This window comes from Meriones unguiculatus, chromosome 21, assembly GCF_030254825.1.
Source record: "Meriones unguiculatus strain TT.TT164.6M chromosome 21, Bangor_MerUng_6.1, whole genome shotgun sequence".
Lineage (NCBI taxonomy): Eukaryota > Metazoa > Chordata > Mammalia > Rodentia > Muridae > Meriones > Meriones unguiculatus.
This window is the reverse complement of record NC_083368.1, coordinates 13999968-14022160: the sequence shown is the minus strand read 5'-3', so window position 1 is coordinate 14022160 and position 22193 is coordinate 13999968. Positions and strand designations below refer to the sequence as shown.

Here is a 22193-nt window from a genome sequence, read left to right as displayed (position 1 = left end):
GGTCCCAAGTCCTCAGTGTGGAGCCCACCTGCTGGCAGGAAGTCCAGAAATAGATAAGGTACTCAAAGGTCTGTCGTGCTTGTGTGTGAGGCCTTGATGGAAAGGATGTGGGGAAAATACATTGGGCAGAGACTTAACGATCAATTCCCTCAAACCTTCCATGGATTGTGAAAAGTCTTCTGGCCCCCAGAGCTGCATACGACCACCTTCTGGGAAGGGTCAGTGGCCAGCTTTTGTTTGAGGTCTCTGCACAGAATCTTGTATAGACAAGCTGGCACATAACTCATGCCAAGTGAAAGATAGGCCAGGTGCATGGTGTCCACACACTCAAGGATGCCTACAGAGAGAACCAGGAGAGACCCAGAGATCTCACTCCCTACGAAGACCTCTCAGGGGCCTCAGGAGCACCAGCAGCTGACCACAGTACCTTCACAGTACCACCACCCATGAACGCAGTACCTCTGGGTATTGGATACACACAGCAGCCTTTCTCATGATGCCCAGCACAATGCCAAAGACTAGAAATAAGACCACTTTGCTGATCCTGTCTTCAAGATGCTCAGCATCTAGCTAGAGAATCAGTGAGAGGAGGAATATCCAAAAGAACAATCATTCTGTGTCAAGCTGACCATAACAAGAAAGCATATAGGGCTCAGAGTAAAAAAATGTCCAACTGAGGTGAGCAAGTTGAAAAGTCCTTATACTTCTGGGTCCACCCTCAAGTTAGCTGAGGGATGTAACACCAGCGTTGGTGGGTGGCCCCTGCCACAAAGATCAAACACAGAGAAGGATAATGCATGGAGAGTGATGAAAAGGGGAAAGGGGGTTGGGGGAAATGGGACTGCCGGACCATCAGACGCCCATGAAGCACAGAGCACACATCTCTGACTACACACTGCCTGGAGGGTCACGGCCTACAGAAAAGACACCCCAGACCAAGGGCCAGGCAGCCCCTTTACCCTCTAGGTCAGTTGCTTGTGGTTTCCATTGCAATTTGGTCACCAGTTTTCCAACTACTCGGCATAGTGGTGCTTGCTCTAAGCCCCAGGGCCATGTGGGAACAGCCTGCAGGCCACACAGCCAGGGGAGTGGCTTCCTGAGCAGGCATTTGTCTCTGTGGGCTCACTGTGTCCAGATCTGATAATAGCTAATTCCACCAAATATTAGAGGGGCTCACATTTAATTAAGGAGTGGCCGTGTGTGTGCTGCAGCCTGGAGGTCCCTGCTGCCCCGAAGTCAAAGGCAGGGTCCTCCGGGAATGGACCGATCTTTTCTTATTTCTCCTTTGAGCTCCTGCCCTCTTTGAATGCAATTAGGGGAACAAATAAACTAGCTTAACTCAACTCCCCCGTGAGACCACCAGTTCTCTGCTGATAAACCCGGCTGTGTGGGCAATCATTAAATGAGAAATCTAATATTTAACTAAATTTAATAGTCTGTTGCTTTGGTGCTCTTCTGCATAAGGTGGGATTTCAATAGAGAAGAGAGATCTATTCAAAGGCGGCCTGAATAGTCAGCAAGTGATTAGAACTTGCTACGCCCCACACAAGGCCAGAACAGCCAGGACTGGGCATAGGGGAATGGGTATTTGGCTATGTCTGCGTTCACTCTGGGAAAGCCTAGCTCAGTAGGCAGCTGCACCTACTTGTGATCTTAGTTTGAACCTTTCCTTTCAGAACAGCAAGTAAGATTGCAGAGTGACATCAGGGTCAGCTTACACATAAGGAGAGTTGGGCCAGTTGTGAAAGGCTTTAGACATTCCTGGCACCTACCCACTTCCACAGATGAAGTTCCCATAGGGCCCAGGTAGCAGAAGTTGAGTGAGATCAGTGTTCCCACCTTTGCGGGGCCTCTGCTGGATGTACTCCCACGTTTGCAGCCAGCACCATCCTCCCACCTTCCATGCATGCACCCCAGGTCCCTTCCCCATGCCACACCTGGGTCAATCACACATTCAGGCAGAGTGGGGACAGTGGAAGGTTCTTCCCAGGTTGTCTTAGTTAGAGCTGTGCTGAAACACCTTGACCAAAAGCAACTTGGGGAAGGAAAAGGTTTATTTCATCTTATAGCTCATCTAGGAAACTCGGGGCAGGAACCTGGAGGCAGGAGCTGAAGCAGAGGCCATGGAGAAGTGCTGCTTACTGGCTCGTTCCTCATGACTTGCTCAGCCTGCTTTCTATAGAACCCAGGACCACCAGCCCAAGGATGGCACCACCCACAAGGAGCTGGGCCCTCCCACATGAATGATTAGTCAAGAAAATACACTACAGGCTGATTTCATGAAGGCATTTTCTCAGTTGAGGTTCCCTATTCCCAGATGACTCTAGCTTGCTTCAAGTGCCCAAAAAACCAGCCAGTACGAGGGTTCTAAGGGACCTCCATGAGCTGGAGCTTTGAGATAACATCTTAAGGTCTATGTCCTGATTCTCACACTAATCTTGGGGCTGAGAATAGCAGTGAACCAGATCAGAATCTGGGCATTCATTGAACATTAACTTCCATATGTAATTACAAGCCATTCAAGCACCAAAGACTCTACAATCAACTTACTGGACATTGCTTTTCTTTGTGTTGTTGCCTTCACGCGTGGAGCAGGGAATGATCAGCAGTCAGCCCCCAAATCTTCAGGCAGCCTGAACTCTGACCCCTCACAGAGCCTTGGGCTCCTGAAACCCCTGGAGTGATTGCCAGTCCTGTTTTATGTGTGACTGTCTTGGAGGGGTAGCAAAAGGCCCCACAGGGGACAGAGGGAGAGAGTCAGGCAGAAACCCAGGGCTGGCTACTATCTTAAGATAAAAGCTGGAGCTAGATGGCCATGTGTGGCTGGTGGCTTGCCAGTTTTTGGCCACTTATCAGCTCATCACAGGCACAGGAACTCCCCCCTGCTCCACCCCTCCAAGAGTATACCATCCCTGCTTCCTCAAATAGTCAAGATCCCAGGGTCGAACAATGCTGTGTGTTACCCAAAGTCAAAACCACAGATCACAGAAGCCATGAGTTAACATCTGACGCCTTTGAGAAACATGCAGCTTTGTTTTAAAGGGGTCATGAGAGACCCTGACGTTCTTCATAGAACCATGCCTTTCAAATATTTTCAAATATTTCCGGGGAACTGGGCAAGCTAAAGGCAGAGGCCCCTTTTATATTGAGCCACAAGCCAATCCTACATGTAACCTTAATGAAAAAAAAAAAAAAAAGGAAGTCCTGTGGGTTTATTACATATGAGATGGTGGAATGGCTATTTCAGCAGGTGAGCAAAATGGGCTTCCTCCCTTCCAGCTGAAGAGACTTCTGACAGGCTCTTTGTGTGTTGTAGCCTGAGAATGAAGACCAACAGAGATAAGCCACAGTACAAAGTCACCCTAAGCCTGCTTAACCTACACAAGGCTCTCAAGTTGCAAAATGTTGCTGGTAGGACCATGGTCACCAACTCCAAGTCTCTAAAGACCAGATAACTTCTAAGTAAGAAATCTGGTGGGGGTTAGGGGTGGCAGATAAAGGTAACAACCCAGTGTCTTCTCTTCTGTCATTTCCTGGTCATTGTGGCTATTTTTCCCCACAGAAGACTGGTATTGCTTTCCTGAACCCAACAGATCTACAATGGGTGACACCAATGGTGGTCTTGAATGAGCTGATATCTTCTTGCTCTCTACAGTGGCAAGCAACCTACAGGGCTGCTGTGTGAAGCGGTGTGGGAGGCATGAGAGAACCCTCAACCCACATAGGTCCCAGAATCTAACGTGTCCTTGTTTTCTCGCTTTTAGAAATTTTTGATGTGGAAGTAAATGAGCATGTGCAGAAGGCCATCAGCGAGCGGCAGATGCCTAGGATTGAGTACCGGAAGATTGAAATAGAAGATTACAGTAAGTACTGCTTTTCTGCCCTTTCAACAGTCAACAGAACACCTTGGAGGCTCCAGGCAAAGGTCATGAGTCTCTCCTCAAGAGAACAGGACAGAACCTCGCCTCTGGTCACACGTGGGAGATCACCTTCCATCCTCTGTGCCACGCCATCTTCCTTTTCAGTGTTCTGCCTTCAGGTGCTGGCTGTGAGCTGATGGAGAAATGCAACTAGAGAAATGCATCCTGAGGGTGTCCGTCACTGCTTGAGTAGTGTCCTGACACTGCTCGTCTCCTGCCTCTTTTCTTTCACGCTCTAGGCACTGTCTAGTTTCATGAGTGCTGCCTGCCCACTAGGCTATAAGATCCAGCCTGTTTGCTAGAATCAGCTAGCAGCAGCCAGGAAGTTATCAAAACCTCATCTCTCAAACTCGTGTGGCTCCCAGCTCAGCCTCGCTGACCCTGGAATCATAGCTGCCTCTGTGTCCACTCCCCTCGTACGGGACCCCAAGTGAGACATGATGCAACCAGCAGCTCACCAACAACCTATGTGGTCCACCCCAGACCACTCACCAAAACACGGTTGGTCCATCAAGTCTCTGGAGTCAGTGACACGTGGAAAAAGGATGGGCTGTGAGTCCCACTCCCTCCAGCCCACCCAGTCCAGAAGAACTTTAAAAACTGCGGGCTGAGACTGGGACCCTCTGCTCTGGCCAAGAGCTGCATACATGCTCTGGATATTGTCCCTGGCACACCTCTGTGTCCTGCACAGGTCCTTGCTCCAGGCTTTTGTGGCTGGGTGTCAAGAGTGGCTCAGCTCCCCGCAAGGAGTCCTCTCCTTTGCAGCTCCAAAAGCCCCTTCCTTCTCATCATGCTGTCTAGTGCTGTCATCCCACCTCCAAATTCTGAAAACTGACATCCTCACCTTCCCTTGGGAAAGACACAAAGGAGCATCACTAGCACCCAGCCCTCTCCCAGGCCTTCACAGCACTATGGCAGGAGAGGGGACCAGGGACCACTAGGTCCAACACGGCCTGACACGAGGAAGCCACCCTTTGGAGCAAAAAGTCTGAACAATATTGATCCCTTCCCCAAGAGACGTGTTTGCAGGGTTTGTTTTGTTTTGTTTTGTTCTGTTAATCTCTGCTGCCAGATAAGGCTTCTGGGAAATTAAGTGGAGCTCAGAAAGGCTTCCTCTGTGCATCCCTCAGACAGGCAGGTACCTCCCAAGGTCCATCCCCGGTGTAGCCGCACCATGTGTTGTGGATATCTCTATGATACCCTGCAATGCCTGCCTCTCTGCCAATCCCTGGCCACCGATCCAATTTGCAAGCCATTAACAGTCAGGCTGAGTCAGTAATGAAAGGCTGCTTCAGAGCAGGCTGCCAGGGCTGGGGTGCATCTGTAGTCATTGCACCAAAAAGCCACTAATTCCCATTTAATTGCTGGGCCTTGGAAACCTGGGCTGTGGTTACCCTCAATAAACACATTCCTGCTGGGGCAGGAAGGCTTGTTCTAGGGGTGGGATGAACAAAGAAGCCAGTGTGGGATAATTTCCTGAGGCTTGGTCCTCATCACCACCCCACCCTACCCGCCTCTGGACTCCATCTCATGCCACCAGTGGCCAAACCCAGTGACCTTGGTATCTACAGGAACAGCATAGCCATCCCAACTCCTTCCCTTGGGTCCTGTCCTTGAGGATCTAGCAGATCCTCGGACCTGCCTGGTATGAACCTGCAAAGGCACTTGTCATGATAGAGTTCTGCACACTTCTCACCTCAACCTGCCGGTTCCCCTTATTCTCCTCCTCTCCCAGAACCAACTGCTCATAAATGTCTATCTGCTTTGGTTGGAGAGAGGGCTCAGCCGTTAAAGGCACTGGCTGCTCTTCCAGAGGACTGAGGTTCAATTCCCAGCACCCACATGGCAGTTCACTACCATTGACTCTAGTTCAATGGGATCCAACACCCTTTTCTGACCTTTGCAGGCACCAGGCATGCACAGATATAGATGCCAGCAAAACATCCAGACACATAAAATAAAAATAAACCCATCCATCCCACCCCATGTATATGGCTGACCCAGCCCTCAGTTGCTCTCCCTATGTGGAATTCTGCCACCATCAGGTACCTGTGGGACTCAAAGAGACTTTTTGTGTGAAAGGTGAAGTTTGAGCTTCCCAGCAGAGATAGCTACAAGGCCAGTGACCTTTGCAAGGGCCCAGAGCAAACTGCTGTGGAAGCCCCCTCTGTGGACTTCCTACCATTCCCTCCCACAAGGCATCCAGAGAAATGCAGACACAGAACCAGGGTGCAGACTAGTCCAGCCTCCTACCCCAGAAGTCCCTGACCTGGTTGTGTTTCACCCCTCCTCAGACTTGCCAATGCAGATCCTGAAGCCAGCCATCTTCACCGACACGGCCCACTACCCATTACTGCTGGTGGTGTAAGTATGACCGCCTCTTTCTTTCTTTTCCCAGTACCTTCTTGGGACCCAGCAGTGCAAGAAAAGGGAATGGTGAACCCTTAAGGGGAGGATAGGATAGATGATGCTATTTGTTTAGTTCTTAAGATATTTTTGCTTGTCAGAAAAGAACAGGTTCTTTCTGTACTCCTGAAGACCTCTCAGAGGTAGAAACACAGTTGGGGCACCTAGGTACCAGTGGTGTGTTTTTATCACTGTAGTGAGACTGTGAGAACATTTCTGTCCCTGACAAGTGTGTAGGGCCATGGTCCCATAAGATCAAATCATCTAGTGACATCTTCATATGGCTGAGTCTGATGTTTATACAACAACATGGCCTAACAGGACAGTTCTCAGAACATAGCCCTGTCCTTAACAGATTCCTGATATTAACACAAGAGTTCCTGTGGAGGAATTTTAACTTAGAACATGGCTGCTCTGGCAAGACCTAACCAGATCTGTGTGATCCATCTAGAATATAAACACACCTTTAATCCAGGAGACGGTGGCAAGCAGATCTGAGTTCAAGGCCAGCCTAGTATAGAGCAAGTATCAGGTAAATCAAAGCTTAGATTCAGATGTGGTGGCATATGCCTTTAACCCCAAACAATGAAGGTAAAATTGTAGGAAAACAGCACCAATATTTGAAAGTGATATCTAATTGAGTGGCAGAAAAAGTAACAAATCAGAGTAAGAGTTGACAGAATAGAATACACCCAACTCTCACAAAAAGAGAAAGAGAAGCTACTTAAGGGGAAATACAGAGAGAGAGAGAGAGAGACACAGACAGAGACAGAGAGAGAGACAGAGACAGAGAGAGAGACAGAGAGAGAAGAGGCAGTTTTACCCAGACAGGAATGGAGACACAGGTTACAGAGAGAGAACAAGTTACAGAGGTTACAGAGCCAGAATAAGTCACCTGGGAGAGGAGTTTGAGCCAGAACAGCTGAGTTGAATCAGCCAGCCCAGAGCTCAGTAAGTACAGAAAGGGCAAGCTTATTGAGCAGTAAGTCTCAGAGGCCGAAAACACTCCAGGTCTAGGTTAGGTTGTACAAAGGCTAGAAGCTTCCAGGACTAGGCCTAGGTTAGCAGGCGAATAAAAGTTCCTTTTACAAGCCCACCCCATATATTTGTCTTCACTGAGACAAGACCTACCCATAGCACTCGCCACTTCCCGCGTTGTAAATTTCCGCTGGAAGTGTTTTTGAAGCCACACTATGGTATTCTCAGGGGAAAAGGGAAGAGCCAAGTGCAATGTCCCTCACCTCCCCACAGGGAGAGCCTCAAGTACCTGCCTCCAGGAGAAGAGTGGCACCTCACCCTTCAAAGCAGGAAGTCACTGGGCCAGCCCGTGTGTTGGTTCTTGCAACTTAACCATAAAGAAAGGTTCTAAGCCAAGGAGCTGCTAAAGGAGTCCCAAATCCTGGGCCCTCAGGTGATAGGCATTGGGGTGGGAGCAAGACCAGTGTTTGTCAAAACCCAAGCAGACGGGAAGAGGTTCATCATGTTGGAAATGCTCACCAGAAGAGAAGCGCACGGGACATAGCTAAAGTGCTTGCCACTCCAATACCTGAGCATGGTCACCTACCCCATAATCCCAGCACCAAGGAAGCAAGCACGAGTGTCCCTGGGCCTCCCTGGCCAGGCCAGCCTAGCCTACTTGGTGGAGTTCCACGCCAGTGAGAGATCTCAACAAAACAAGGGACATAGCGCCTGAGGAATCAGACAGGAGTTGACATCTGGCCTAGGCAGATGTCACACACACACACCCTTGAGATGACTGTATGACTGTCATGCCATAGGATTCTCTGAGGGTATGTGAATGATCCCCGGCTCACACACCCTAGACAGCAGAACCCAAGGCTATGGAGCAGGCATAGGACACCAGGTCAAGGGAGAGACACACGGCTCCCCATGAGAAACCACCTCAGGTGTGGTATTTGCCAGCCACCATGCAGCATGCTGAAGACCTATCTCTTCTAGGGACGGTACCCCAGGGAGTCAGAGCGTGTCGGAGAGGTTTGAGGTGACCTGGGAAACAGTGTTGGTGAGCAGCCATGGAGCAGTGGTGGTCAAGTGTGACGGCCGGGGCAGCGGCTTCCAGGGAACCAAGCTCCTGCATGAAGTGCGGAGGCGGCTAGGCTTCCTGGAGGAGAAGGACCAGATGGAGGCTGTGAGGTGAGAGGCCATGCTAGCTGGCAGGGGTGGGGCAGGCTGGGCCTGGGGCATGCCAGCTGCCGCTGCCACCCATACACACACATTCTGTGCTTCACTAACAAAGATCTGTGGACAATTCTATACACATCTCCCAGGAGCCTCCTGAAGGCTTCTCTACTGACTTCCATACAGCATGGCAGCTTCCGTGTTGAAGTTCTCTAAGGACAGGGCCAGAGGCCGAGCCTGAGCTGGGTCTATGTATTAATCACTTTTCTCTGCAGACAAGCCCCTGACCAGAAGCAGCTTCAGGGAGGAAAGGTTTACATGGGTCCACTACAGTGTTCGTGGTACCAGGAACCTTGGCTAGGACTCCTTGGATCTTAATGGATTAGGAAACAAGACAGGAAGTGTGGCTAAACCTGAAGGCCCATCTCCCAGTCACCCATTTCCTCCAGTGAAGTTCCACCTCCTAAAAAACCTCCCACCAGCTGTAGGGAACACGCGGCCCTACGGGGGACATTTTGTATTCAGACCGTTGCAGTCTGCCTGGCTTCTCTGTGCTGTGGCCTCTGTGGGGAGGTGTCGGGACATCTCCGGGTAGTACCAAAGGAAGACCAGAGAAAGACTATGAGTGAGGATGGGTCACCTCACTACAAAGAAGAGGACCCAGTGCATATATGTGTAGCTGGTCAGAAATGCCCTCTGGCCTCTGAGTCCTGGCCTGTCACTAAGTCAATGAGACCCACCATTTGCCACCAAGGAGAGAAGGAGCTCCGCGCCAAGGGACAGGTGTGCATGCTTTACATCGCCCTAGAAGTTTTAAAGAGCATGAACCACCTGTGGCAGGATCTAGCTGGCCTCCAGGCTCACTCTGCAGAGGTCTGATGCTACCCAGGCCTTTGAATGTGGCTGTGCACTGGGAGTGATGTGGAAACAGTCCCACCATCCTGCAGGATCTCAGGCATGGAAGGGCAAGGAGGAGCCACAGGACATCCTCATGAGGGCCATCCTCATGGGTGTGTTCATAGACCTGGGCATGATGGGAAAGCACAGGACTGGAGAGGCCTCCATGTGTGCTGGAGACTGCAGCCAGCCAACATCCCATACCTGAAGCTTAAAAGCTTCAGAAGAGGAGTCTTGGCTGACGTTCAAAGAATGGTGTTTTCTTTCTTTTTTCTTTTTTTTTTTTTTTTTAAGTGCTCAAAGGACCTTCTTCAGGGAGTATTGGCTGCCTTTGTGTAACTGTGATCAAAATGCCGGAGGAACTGACTCAAAAGTATAGAGGTTTATTTGGCTCACAGTTTCAGAAATGTCAGTCCATTATGGCAGGGGAGGCACGCCAGGGTTCCTGGCAGTAGGAGTGTGTGCAGACTGCCCTTCACATGGTGGTGGACCAGGAAACAGCGAGACTGGAACCAAGGCTAAGCCACAGCCTTCAGAGGCCCACCCTTGCTGCTCCCCCTCCACCCTCTGACACCCACCTCCTAAATGCTCCATAGTTTCTTCACACAGCCCCATCACACAAGGAACAAGAACTCAAAGCTCAACGCATGAGCTTGTGGAGGAGAGCTCGGTTCAAGCCACACCGGGGAGTATAAGCTAGCCAAAGACAGACAAGGGGGTGTCTGCAAATCTCATGTAGCTTATAGACAGAAATCATGTGGGACTGGAGACATGGTGCTGAGGTTAAGCACACTGACTGCTCTTCCAGAGTACCAGGGTTCAATACCCAGCACCCATGTGGTAGCTGGTAGCTCAGGTTTTCTATAACTCCAGTTCCAGAGAGCCTGGTGCTGTTTTTCTGGCCTCTGCGGGAGCTACATTCATGTGGTACACAGCCATACATGCATGCAAAACATCCATACACACAAAATAAGAAAACAGAGGAAAATGTCCCAAAAACCCCACCAATGGGGAAGGCATGTGTGTGAGGGTACATTTGACAGAAGTCTCTCTCTCTCTCTGTCTCTCTCTCTCTCACACACACACACACATACACACACACACTTGTATTTGCCTTTAAGGCAAGGAGTGTTGTGGCTCAGAAGGTCCACAGAGGCAGCAGATCCTAGGGCTGAAGCTCCAGAGACCAACAGTGTCAACAGAGATGAAGGTTCTCTCCATCTAAACACCCTCACACTTCAGGCGATTTTTCTCAGTTCAGAATAGCTGTGACTATGATAACATCAGCTTCCATGGTCTTTCAATGCTGCTAGCTGGTCAGGAATGCAGAGGACACTTCCAGAAAGAAAGAGCTCCTTGACTGCAAAGCAGCCTGGTAACCTTTTCTTCATTTTCCTGGACTCACCCTGTGTGATTCAGAACCCAGAACCACCACATACACCAGCACACCATAGCCTGGGAATGCTTGCAAGGCTCAGCATCAGACCTCAAGGCAGACTTTCTGTGTGGAAGGAGGTGGCTGAAGCCAGCCCATCAAGCTGACTCCCTAAAGCTCTCTAGCTCTGAATGTCCTCCACCTGCTCATATGCCCTTGGAGCCCTCCTCGTGGGTGTAAAGTCCCCTGTGTAAGGACAGTCACATAAACCAACACCGTGTTACAGAAGGGAAGAAGGTAGAGAGTGGGAGGGTGGGACCAAAAGGGTGAGGCCTCTGGTGCTCCCTGCTGCTTTTAAGGCTTCAGCTATGCACCTGGAAGTTCACCGAGAAGCCTCATCAGGATGCTGTGCATTTAGGATGTAAATACTGTGACCACCAAGTAAATAAATAAGAGCAATAAGCAACTGCACTTAGAATCCCAAGATGCTTTCTAATTTGAAGAGGTAATCAACATGGCCAGGGACCACGGCTGTAGGGGAGACCCACAAAGCTCTCCCTCCTCTCTTCCCTCTGACTGCAGGACCATGCTGAAGGAGCAGTACATTGACAAGACTCGGGTGGCTGTGTTTGGGAAGGTGAGTCGCGCTGTCTTCTGCCCAGGCTCCTGAGCCCTGGAAGGCAGGAACTGTGTCATCAAAGGCCGTCGGCCTCCTGTGAGCCACTGAGATCACCTGTGGCCTTCGGGGAGGGAGAGAAAAGAGCAAGAGGTTAGTGACTGCAGCATTGTGGGGAGGGCTTATCGATGGCCATTGTCACATGACCTGAAAGGAGAGACGATAGGCCAGGTCCTTATCAGAGAGCTCCACTGAGCTCCTCATCTTTCCCTTACAGAGCCTGGTGATGGGCACTCCAGGAAAGGAGGGAACAAGAGCCAGGGTGTAGACATTTTCCTGTGTACAGCCACACCAATCCCCATGTTTACTCAGATGGAATGAAGACTGTAGGTTCCCCATGGCTCAACAGCAGTTTCTACCTGGCAGCTTATGGTATGGCCTTGCCTGGCTGCATATGGGCTGCGGTAGAGGCCCAAGGATGGGAGTTAGGACTCCCAGGACCAATTTATGTCCTCATAGGCCACCCTTCCCACCTCATACAACCTAGCCTGGAGACCCCTTCCTCTCAGCAAGCTCATGGCTGTGCACCTCTTTCCTCCACGGAAGCCCTCCCCCAGCCCTGCCCCTTTTGAGGCAGTCAGCACCAGAATACACACCGCAGACTAGGGAGCAGCATACACTGGGGGACCTGACAGTGTCATGTGGGAGACCCCAGAAACAGGCAGAGCAGAGCCCACTAGTCCTGAATTACCTTGTTCATGGCTCTCACCAAATCCCTGACAAAGAGTAACTTGAGGGAGAGAGGATTTCTTTTGGCTCCTAGCTTCATGGTGGGGAAGGAACAGCATCCATGGTAGCGGGAGTTTGCATTACATCTCTGGGGATAATTGGCCAGGAAGCAGAGAAAGCATCGAGGCTGAGGCCAGAGGGAGGGTTGGCTCTGACCTTGCACCCTAACAACTGTGCTAGGACCTCAGGATCCTTTCTTATTTAAATAGGTTGTCTCTGCCAATGCCTGCCATTTAGGCCCATGTCCAAAAGGTTCTGTGGTCACCCAGAACAGTGCCACTAGCTGGGGACTCACATTCAAAACATGAGCCCGTAGAGTCATTTCATCTCAACTTTAATCCACCTGCACACCTGCAGAGGTGAGGCCACAGAGAGGCACCAGTGGTCTCTCTTCTTGGCTCAGAGACACACCAGAGCCTGGAGATAGCCCCTCCTGCCCGTGAAGAGCTAGCTAGATCACTGATAAACCTAACTGGGGTGGTGGGGTGTCAAAACTCAGCACACCCCTTAACCCTCACATAGCTGACTTCCCAACACCCTGGTGGCAGAAGGGAGGGGGCCAGAGCCTGTGTCTCCAGTGAGCTTCACTCTCCCCAAACACACACCAATGTCCATCTAGAAGGAGAGCTAGCTTGGCCTTCTTTCTTTGCCTCAGACAACCCAGCCCACTGGGACTATGCCACTTTCTCTGGCCACAGTAGGCCCAAGGTCACCTGGTTGCCAGTGGGCTTTATCAGAGTGTGGTCCGCTGGGCTACACAGCTAGCCTAGTGTGTCATCTGGAGAGAGAGCATGCAGCTTCAGGTGCCAATCATTACCTCGTTGCCTGAGTCAGGCACGCAGCAGCCTATGCTGTTTGCTGGATCCATCTTCCCCCGTTCTGTTGACTGGGGCCACACACTTGGCTGTGTGGGTTTTGTTTTCCTTTGTTTAAACATGTCTTAAACAGAGGCTCCAACCTGGGCTGCCACTTCTGTCTCTCCCAGGGCCCCCACCACTGCATCAATTCTTTATTAGTGTTATTACACTGTGTGGTCCCAGGGGCCATCAATTCTTTCAGCACTTTTGCATTCTGTGGCTTTTCCTCTTGTTTCTTCATGGGCTGTATGAGTCTGGGTGCAACACAGCTCTGTGTCACCCCACCCCATGAGGATCTCAGGGCCAGAGAGCCCTGTGCAGTAGGGCTCCACACACACAAGGGGACATCTGTAAGCTGCATCCCGTGAGTTCTGGCCGGAGACCGCAGGCCACCATGCAAAGTGTTACTGGCCTCTCATTTAAATCCTGAAGCCCCACTAGAAAAAAACAATGAAAAAAAAAAATCAGAATGACTTAAAGAAACATGGTTAGTCCGCTAACAAAAAATACTACTGCCTAGAAAATGATGTGTTGGGTATAGTGGTGCGCACCTATAACCCCAGCACTTAGGACTCTTACAGAGGAAGAATGAGAATTCAAGGCCAGCTGGTGCTAAATAGTAAGGTCCTGTCTGCAGAAGTATCAGGAATATGACAGAGAAAGGAAGGAAGGAAGGAAGGAAGGAAGGAAGGAAGGAAGGAAGGAAGGAAGGAAGGAAGGAAGGAAGGAAGAAGGAGAAAAGAAAGCTGAAAGACTGCCGAGCAGCAGTGGCTCACACCTGTAATCCCAGCACTCAGGAGGCAGAGGCTGGCGGATATCTGTGACTTTGAGTCCAGCCTGGTCTACAGAGAGTTCCAGGACAGACAAAGCTACACAGAAAAACCCTGCCTCAAACAAACAAACAACAACAACAAAAAAAAAAAAAACCACACTAGCACAGTACAATACAATATAACAATAGACATACTATCAAGCCAAGGACGAGCTTGGCATGATGTGGATGTTTTCCAGACTTCAACAATTGTGAGGTTCTCCACACCCCATGTCGCCATGGTCACACCTAAGTTCGTACACATACAGACACATATTCACTCATATAGCTAATATTCTTACATACACTCTCACACGTACATGCTTGACATTTATGCACTCATACACATGCATTCACACATACACATATGTGCTCACATGTTCACATAAGTACACGGGATCACAATATACATTCATAGGCATACATACAACTGTATTTTCAGCTGCATGCCCATACATGTAAGCACTCATGCTCTTATGTTCCTTTGCTAATAGGGTCACGTATACACAGATGCTCACAAATGCCCCTCCTCCCCCGGCACGCTCATTCATACACCAGCATACTCACATAAGCCTTCTGCAGTCTCCACTGTTACCCGGTTCTCTCAGCCCATTGTGCTCAGGAGTGTCACGTCCATTCCCTTTGACTCTTAGCAAGCTGTAATACTTGGATGGGGTACAGCTTCAGCTAAGAGACCCGTGCTGGGGGTTCCAGTGGTCAGGCCACACGGGCGCTAAGGGCTCCCTCTGCCTGCAGAACACACAGGAAGCCCTGGCTGGCAGGCCTGTCCTCCACCTCATCACCAGGCTCCATCTCAGTTTTCATCAGATCACACAGAGACAGGCACTGGCTGTAGATGAGGAAGTGGAAAGGGGCTGGGCAGTCAGCTGGGCTAGAATGCTGGACCCTAGCCTTCCTCTGTTGTCATTCTAGGCAGAGAGAGGTTGTATCTCTATGTCATTAGCACACTTAACCCAGATCCCTGGGCACTGGGTCCTGAAGAGGGGAAGACTGTGTCTCACAGCATGGAGTCAGGAAGCTGGTTGTTTAATGTCTCATTTATTGCCCAGCAAAGATGCTTAGAAGTTCAGATTTTTGAAAAACTACATGAACACATGGGTTAGGGGCTGGCCTTCTTGGGCCCAGGCCAGTTTCCTTCTGAGTTGTGGGTGGTGACTGCCCCCGACCTGCCTCTTTTCTTTCCCTCTTATGTCTCCTAGGATTATGGTGGTTACCTGAGCACTTACATCCTCCCAGCCAAGGGAGACAATCAAGGCCAGACTTTCACCTGCGGCTCAGCGCTCTCTCCAATAACAGATTTCAAACTCTATGGTAACAGCCTCCATGAGACCCAGGGCTGAGCTTGCAGCGCAGCCCCACCTTTTGCGTCAGCACCTCTGGGCCAACAGCAAGCACCCCCCCCCAGTGCATACTGACCCCCTAAGGCCGGAGGGAAGTCTCTAGTCATTGTTTGGAGTGGTCAGTGTTCCAACAGGCAACAATCACTTTCCAACACCCAAGGCCAGCTCACAGCATGTCAGAAAAGCCTGTCCCCAGAGATGGGAGGAGGCAGGTAGCAATACCTGGGCATCTTTCTCCTGCTGCAGGAGTGTATGTGCTGGGCCAGTACAGAGGGAGGAAGAGGAAGGGAGGGGGCATGGTGGAGGTGATGGTGAGGCTATCGCTGCTCTTGGGAGAGAGAATCCTGTGGGTGCCTAAATAACTGGGCTCCTTCTGCCTGCCTCCTTCCAGTCCCACAGATGGCACCTGGCCAGCACTGCTCTGTGCAGAGTGAAGCTTCCTTCCATGAGCAGGACCAGTGCTGGGAGAAAGGTTGTCAGGATGACCTGTTGTGGGGTCCAGACAGACCTGATGAGATAGAGTCATCCACCCAGGCAGTCTAGCAGCCTTTGAGGCTCATGATGCAGGGGGTCACAGCTTTAACCAAACTTCATTGACCTTTCCATAAGAATGAATACTCCCGATAGCTGGTCAGTGATGGGTCAGCACCTCTGGGCCAACAGCAAGCACCCCCTCCCCCAGTGCATACTGACCCCCTAAGGCTTTTAATTCCATCGTTTGGGAGGTAGAGGCAGGCAGATTACTGAGTTTGAAACTGCCCTGGTCTACAGGATATCACAGAGAAACCCTGTCTGAAAAAGGCAAAAGCAGAATTAATGCTCCTGCTTCAACTCCTGATAACCTTCCCACAAGAAGGTTTTGTTCTGTTTTGTTTTGTTTTGTTTTGTTTTTTTGCATTGTGTGTTGAATTGTTCAAACTCAGTGAGACATTCTGAATTCCTTGATCATGCTAGTCCCAATTTGCCCAATTCAAATATGCATGAATTTGACCACACCTTCTCACTCACACCTTTGTTTCACTGTTAAGTGTAGGGCTCAGGGCTTCATGCATGCTGGCAGGCGCTGTCCCTACTGAGCTCTCAGCCCACCTGGGTCTTAATGAACCACAGCTGGAAAGTCCCTTTCGTTGCCCTCCTAACTCAAGAAAGATCGCACAGACACCCAATGACACTGAAATGAGCCCTTCATCTCTGGCTGTCCTGGAAGAACAATGCTGTGAGAGAATGCTGCCTCACAATGCTGCCTCCTCCTCTGTGACCTGGCACACATCAGGTCCTATGCAGAGCCAGGGTCTAAGCTGACTTAGAGAAATCCACCAGAAATGACACATTTAAGCAACACACACACACCCGCACAGTTTTACTCTTATGCCATGACCCAGAAGTTTTAAAACCCAAAATTTAAGCCCAGAACATTTGTGCATTTAATCCCAGTACTTGAGAGGCAGAGGCAGGTGGATTTCTGTGAGTGTGAGGCCATCCTGACCTACATATCCAGTTTCCAGACCTGCCAAAACTCAACCTTGTCTCAAGACAAAACAAACAAACAAACAAAGCCTAACATTTACCATGCAAGTGGCAGGGAAAAGGTCCCACACTGCAGCCTCATCCATTACATCCGGGCTCATTGCAGCCCTTGAGGACCAGAGATGACCTCCTTCCCTTTGCCTCTGTCCAGCCTCTGCATTTTCCGAGCGGTACCTTGGCCTCCATGGGCTCGACAACAGACCATATGAGGTACGTTTGGCATAGCTGCTACTTGGCAAGGCAGGAAGGGAACCAGGTGAAACTGGTCAATCTACTCTTGCCCTTCCTCCTAACCCCACCCTCAGTCACTCCAAGGTTCTCTCCACCATCAAAACTTTGAGATCCTCTCTCTCACCACACTGACATGGATTAATGTGGCCTCTGTCAACTTATCTGTTCTCCTGATTGGTTTTTGGTGGGTGAGGGAGGGAGATGAGAAAGCCTAGGGAGCTGCTGGCTGTTGGGGCTCCTGCTCCCCCATGTCAAAGCCTGTTCCCCTTGGGAGGGAGATGGACTGTGCACTGTGTTTCTTACTACATCGCAGCCATCATGTCATCAGCTATGCACAGGCAGAAGGCCAGAGTCCTGTGGTCAGGCAGACCTCTGTATGAACAGAAGGACAAGCCAATTCAGGGTGACATGATGGCCCTCTAAGGCCGCCTAGGCTTGGAGAACCCCCTTTGTTTTCTCTCTCCTTTCACCCTCTCTCCTAAGGGAGTGGCTATTTTCCCATGACACAGACACCCCAGCTCTCTGGGGGACCAGGCATTTCCCTGCATTTCCCACTTCCCCCCTGCTCCCTGACCCTTTCCCCCAGCTGACCCTGTCCCCTTTCCCCACACATGCAGATGGCCAAGCTGTCAAACCGGGTGTCGGTGCTGGAGGACCAGCAGTTCCTGATCATCCATGCCACGGCTGATGGTGAGGACACACACACCTCCCAAACCACACACAGAACCCTTGGCGCTGAAGGTCCCCTGGGTGGCGATATGAGTTTTGGCAAACATTTTTTTTTTCTGTTTTCTTCTATAGAAAAAATCCATTTCCAGCACACAGCTGAGCTCATCACACACCTGATCAAGGGAAAGGCCAATTACAGCTTACAGGTATGGAATGCTACCTGCTAGGTGTGATACTTAAAGCAAGATAGCCCCTGTCATGGGGGAAGGACTGAGTGGGGTCCACGGCAGATCATGTGATAATAGCTCAGCTCTATATCCAAGCCACCATTCATTCCACCCCACCCCGCCCCACCCTCCTCTTCTAAGCAGTGAGGAAGGCCAAGCTAGCACGTGTACTCCCCTGGCAGTGTGATGTAGGTGTGGGGAGGGTTGGTGTCAAAGCATGGATAGCCCCTTTGAGTTGCCCAAGCACCCCTCCCACTGTGGCTTCACTAGATCCGCCTGTCCCAGAAATCAAACCCGTGACAGTCTTCACTGATACCCAGCACTGCCTCCTCCCTGCAATGCACAGTGATGATGCTGGAAACGTCTTTCATTTCCTTCTTGCCCTCTTATAGTTGTCTGGTAAAATAGAACAACTATAACCTCATTGTCTCTTAAAATTCAGAGGCAAACAGGGTCCCCTGTCTCCATCAGAGAGTGTCTTCTTGGTTTTGACCGCCGTCTGCCTCTGCATTCAGCACCCAGTGGGCTGTGGCAGGCATGTATGTGGGTTGAGTCAGGAAGGGGCTGCGGCCTGAAGGCTGTTGAGTGGTGTGGAGGCCTTGTTTATATTACATTTCAGGGTGCTATATACTAAGGATTTGTTCAGAATACTCTACACACACCATTGCCCCTGTGCATAGGAAAGGGACTCACCTAGAGCCATGCATGCCAACAGAGCAGATGCCCTCCCAGGCACTCAAGAGTCATGACAAGTTCCAGGGGACAGCACAGGGACAGGGGCCAAAGCAAGAGAGGAGGCATGCTACCTTATTGCCTTCTGTACATCTTGTGAGTTGAACATACGTATTCCAGGATAATAACATCATTAAAAAAATAGTTACCCTCAAAGGTATGGGAAGACTACAGGGTTCAGAATGAGGTTGGGTTTAGATCTAGAAAGAGCAAGATTCCAAGTCATACTGGTGCTACAAGCATGAAGGCGTGGCATAGCGCCTCCAGAGGACAGATTATGTCATTGCACTGGCCCTACACAAAAGAGCCAACATGCCCTGCATGCTTATGTATCAGCCCTCACCTTGTTGCAAGCCTTGTCTTCAGGTATTGTAATATTCAGTTCTCACACACATACACACACTATATAGATATATATACCACACTCTATTCAATTTTCTTTCTCACATCCCCTGGGCCCAAGATCCAGCCAGGTGAGTGTACATCAAGCCAGCATGTGAGGGTCCAGACAGGAGGTAGCCTGGACCTCAGAAAACCACTCAGTCAGAAGTCTGTTTCTCTGTGTGTGTCTGTGTTTCTCTCTGTCTCTGTGTGTGTGTCTCTCTCTGTCTCTGTCTCTCTCTGTCTCTGTCTCTCTCTGTGTGTGATTCTTGGCCTGTGACCCTGTAGCTCCTGAGCATACTGCATACACTGCCCTTGGTGAGGGGAAGAGAGCTGCCGAGGAGGGAGGTGCTGGGAAACGGGTCAGTTTTCCTGACCTGCTAGGGCTGCAAGAGCCCTCTGCCTGGTACGGAATCAGAGCTCCCCACAGGGAAGGGCGCTGTTGCTGGGGCCCAGTGGCTAGGAGCGTCATCCTGTAGCTAGCTGCGGATGAGAAACCTCACTCCTCTTCCCTCACAGATCTACCCAGATGAAAGTCACTACTTCCACAGCGTGGCGCTCAAGCAGCACCTGTACAGGTCCATCATCGGCTTCTTCGTGGAGTGTTTCAGGATCCAGGACAAGCTACCAACAGCCACAGCAAAAGAGGACGAGGAAGAGGACTAACCGCACTCGAGACCTAAGCACAGACATGGCTTTTTCTACAACAATATGCAACTGAGGAATCCCCACCAGCACCGGTGTCGGCGTTCCAAAGCATGTGTCTCAATACTGAAGGCCACTCAGTGGGGGCAGCAAGCCCCAGGTGGAAGTGAGTCACCACGCAGTCCGGAACAACCCCACCTCAGCACCATCGCCTACTCCCGGCCCCCAACGACTGGCACATCCCGAGCCCCTCCCCCAAGGGGACAAAGCGAAGGATGGATGACAGTGAGGACGCACTTTGAGTCCATGAAAGCCAGCCCTTAAGTTCAAGCTTCCTCTCTGTAACATTGAGGTCCGTCATCTGCATTCGCGCACTGCATTTGTGTTCTCAGCCGTGAGTCTCGTCGGGCCTCGTGTCTGACAGAGCTGTGCCGTGGGAAGAGGACAGCATGGTTGTCTCGGCGGTGTTCATACATGCCTGCCTGACCCCTCTCTGTGGTTAGAAAAGCCCCCACTGTTCCTACCTGCACCCAGAAAACAGGTCTTTTATGTACAAAGTAAGACTCTAGCTCTGCCCATGGTTAACCTTGTAGAATTCCTTTGTATTTTTCTATGATTTTAACTGGACACCCCACTGTCTCTGCCCCTGTACTGTCTCACTCTGAGCTTTCTTTCTTTCTGTCTCCTGTTGTTGCTTTGCTTTCCATGTTGCACTTGTTTGCTTGTTTGGATAAAGAGATCATTCTGGAACGGCTGCTGTCTCTGTTAAACTTGGTGGAGGTACTGCAGACACCAAGGTCACAGAGCACCCAGCAGTCTTCACTGAAGCCCATCGGTAAAACCTTCTGCCCCTTCCCCCACCCCAGTGGCGCTAGGACTTGCCTGTGGCTCCATCGCCCGTCACATGTGTCCTTAAACTACTGCTCTCCCTCCTCAGTCAGTTGTCCAGTCTTTCCAGGTGACGTTTGGCTCCATTCCTAGGTCTGCTGAGTAAGCCCACATCGTGACACCCCAAAGGCCATGTGGGAGCACGCCCTGTCATGGCTGCCATTCTCCCTTCCTGCTCTGACAGCGAGGCTGATGAGCTTCATCCCACCTCGTCAGCCTTGTGAGATACACACTGTCACCTATAGATATATATATATATTTCATTTCATTGTATATAAAGCAAGAAAAGTGTGTCTGGCGTTTGTGCGGTCCCCTCCCCCTTCGAGGCGCTAACTTTGTGTTGAGTTTGCATGCAGACACCTCTCTGGCTGATCTGGCCTCTCCAGATCAGTGCTGCTTTGAAATATATCAATCGCCATCATTTCCTTTCAGGTTTGTTGACAACCTGTATGTCAGTAATGATTGCCCCAGTTTCCACTCCTGATGGGGTGTCCTGAAACCATGTCCTCAAAGATGTGTCCATGTCGGTTTTTTCTTTTTTCTTTTTTTTTTTTTTTTTTTTTTTTATGTTTGGGGGCTTTGGTTCCATCCACATGAGCTTCAAGCATTGGTCCTTGTTAGTTCTATTGGAAGAGTTGCATCCTGGAGCTCTCTATAGGTGATGCATTGCCATCGGTGAGAAGGGACCTCATGCTGACAGGCAAACCAGGCTTTCACTACTTCAGGAGGCTTGGCTGATGGCAAAGCCCAGGAGATCTAAAGAGGGGAGCCAGCTCTGGCTGCAGGAATGGGTGGAGGGCCGCGGGGGTGTGGCATGGTAGCGTTTGTCATCCATGGAATAAAACATTATTTTACCACTCAGGTTGTTCTTTTCTTACTTTACTCCGTTGGCTCACATTAGAAAGTAGGAAAGACTTCAAGACATGGTTTTTAGTTTTTGGTTTTCCTTTGAAATAGGAGGAGGATGCCTCACTCTGTAGGCCTGACTGGCCTGGAACTCACTATGTAGACCAGGCTATCCTCAACTTAAAGATCTATCTGCCTCAGCTCTCAACTTCAGGGATTAAATGTGTGAGCTGCCTTGCCCAGCCTGCTTTGTTTCGTTAATACCGAGTGGAGCTCACTTCTTATCATTCGCATGTTTACATAATAATTCGCCTTGTGACACATTCATGCATATAGGGCATGTTGACCCCATTCACCTCCACGACCTCTCTTGCACTACTCTCCCACTCCAGGTGAGCACTTTCTTTTAATAAACAGTCCCCCTCTACTTTCATGCCTCTTCGGTAGTGGGGATGGATCAATGAATTGAATTAGCGGTGCTTACATGAACATGGGTGAAGGTTTTTGAGCACCACTGAAGAAAACGTTTCCTTCTCCTCCAGGCACATTAAACATCAGAAGCTTCTTAGGGAGGGTAGGACTTCATATGCCTCTCCTACATCATCACAGAATGTTGATGGGCCCACTCGTGTTCCGGTGGCCGCTGCTGCTATGAGTTCCTGTCTGGGGACAGAATTTCACAGCACTCTTCTCCCATGCTCTGAATCTTCTGGTCTTCTTTTTCATCTTAAATAAGGTTCCTGTAGCTTGGAGTGGAAGACGTAGAGGCTCCATTTAAAGATGAACACACAACAATCTCTTAGTCTCAGAACTTTGGCCTATTATGATGCCCACTGCAAAAGAAACTCCTCTGGCCAAAGATGTGAGCCTCACTGT

General features: G+C 50.3%; 1 protein-coding gene across 6 annotated transcripts in view; it reads left to right on the top strand.

The window, feature by feature from the left end:
* Positions 1-21328, top strand: part of Dpp6 (dipeptidyl peptidase like 6) — an 831812-nt gene extending 810484 nt beyond the window's left edge. For all 6 annotated transcript variants that reach the window (XM_060374077.1, XM_060374079.1, XM_060374075.1 and 3 more), the window contains 9 exons: positions 3765-3863; positions 6215-6284; positions 8286-8480; positions 11320-11374; positions 15031-15142; positions 16850-16908; positions 17547-17619; positions 17731-17804; positions 19458-21328. In XM_060374077.1, coding sequence (XP_060230060.1) covers positions 3765-3863; positions 6215-6284; positions 8286-8480; positions 11320-11374; positions 15031-15142; positions 16850-16908; positions 17547-17619; positions 17731-17804; positions 19458-19604 — 884 coding nt within the window. In that variant the 3' untranslated portion in view covers positions 19605-21328. The remainder of the gene's footprint in view (positions 1-3764; positions 3864-6214; positions 6285-8285; positions 8481-11319; positions 11375-15030; positions 15143-16849; positions 16909-17546; positions 17620-17730; positions 17805-19457) is intronic.
* Positions 21329-22193: the final 865 nt, after the last annotated feature.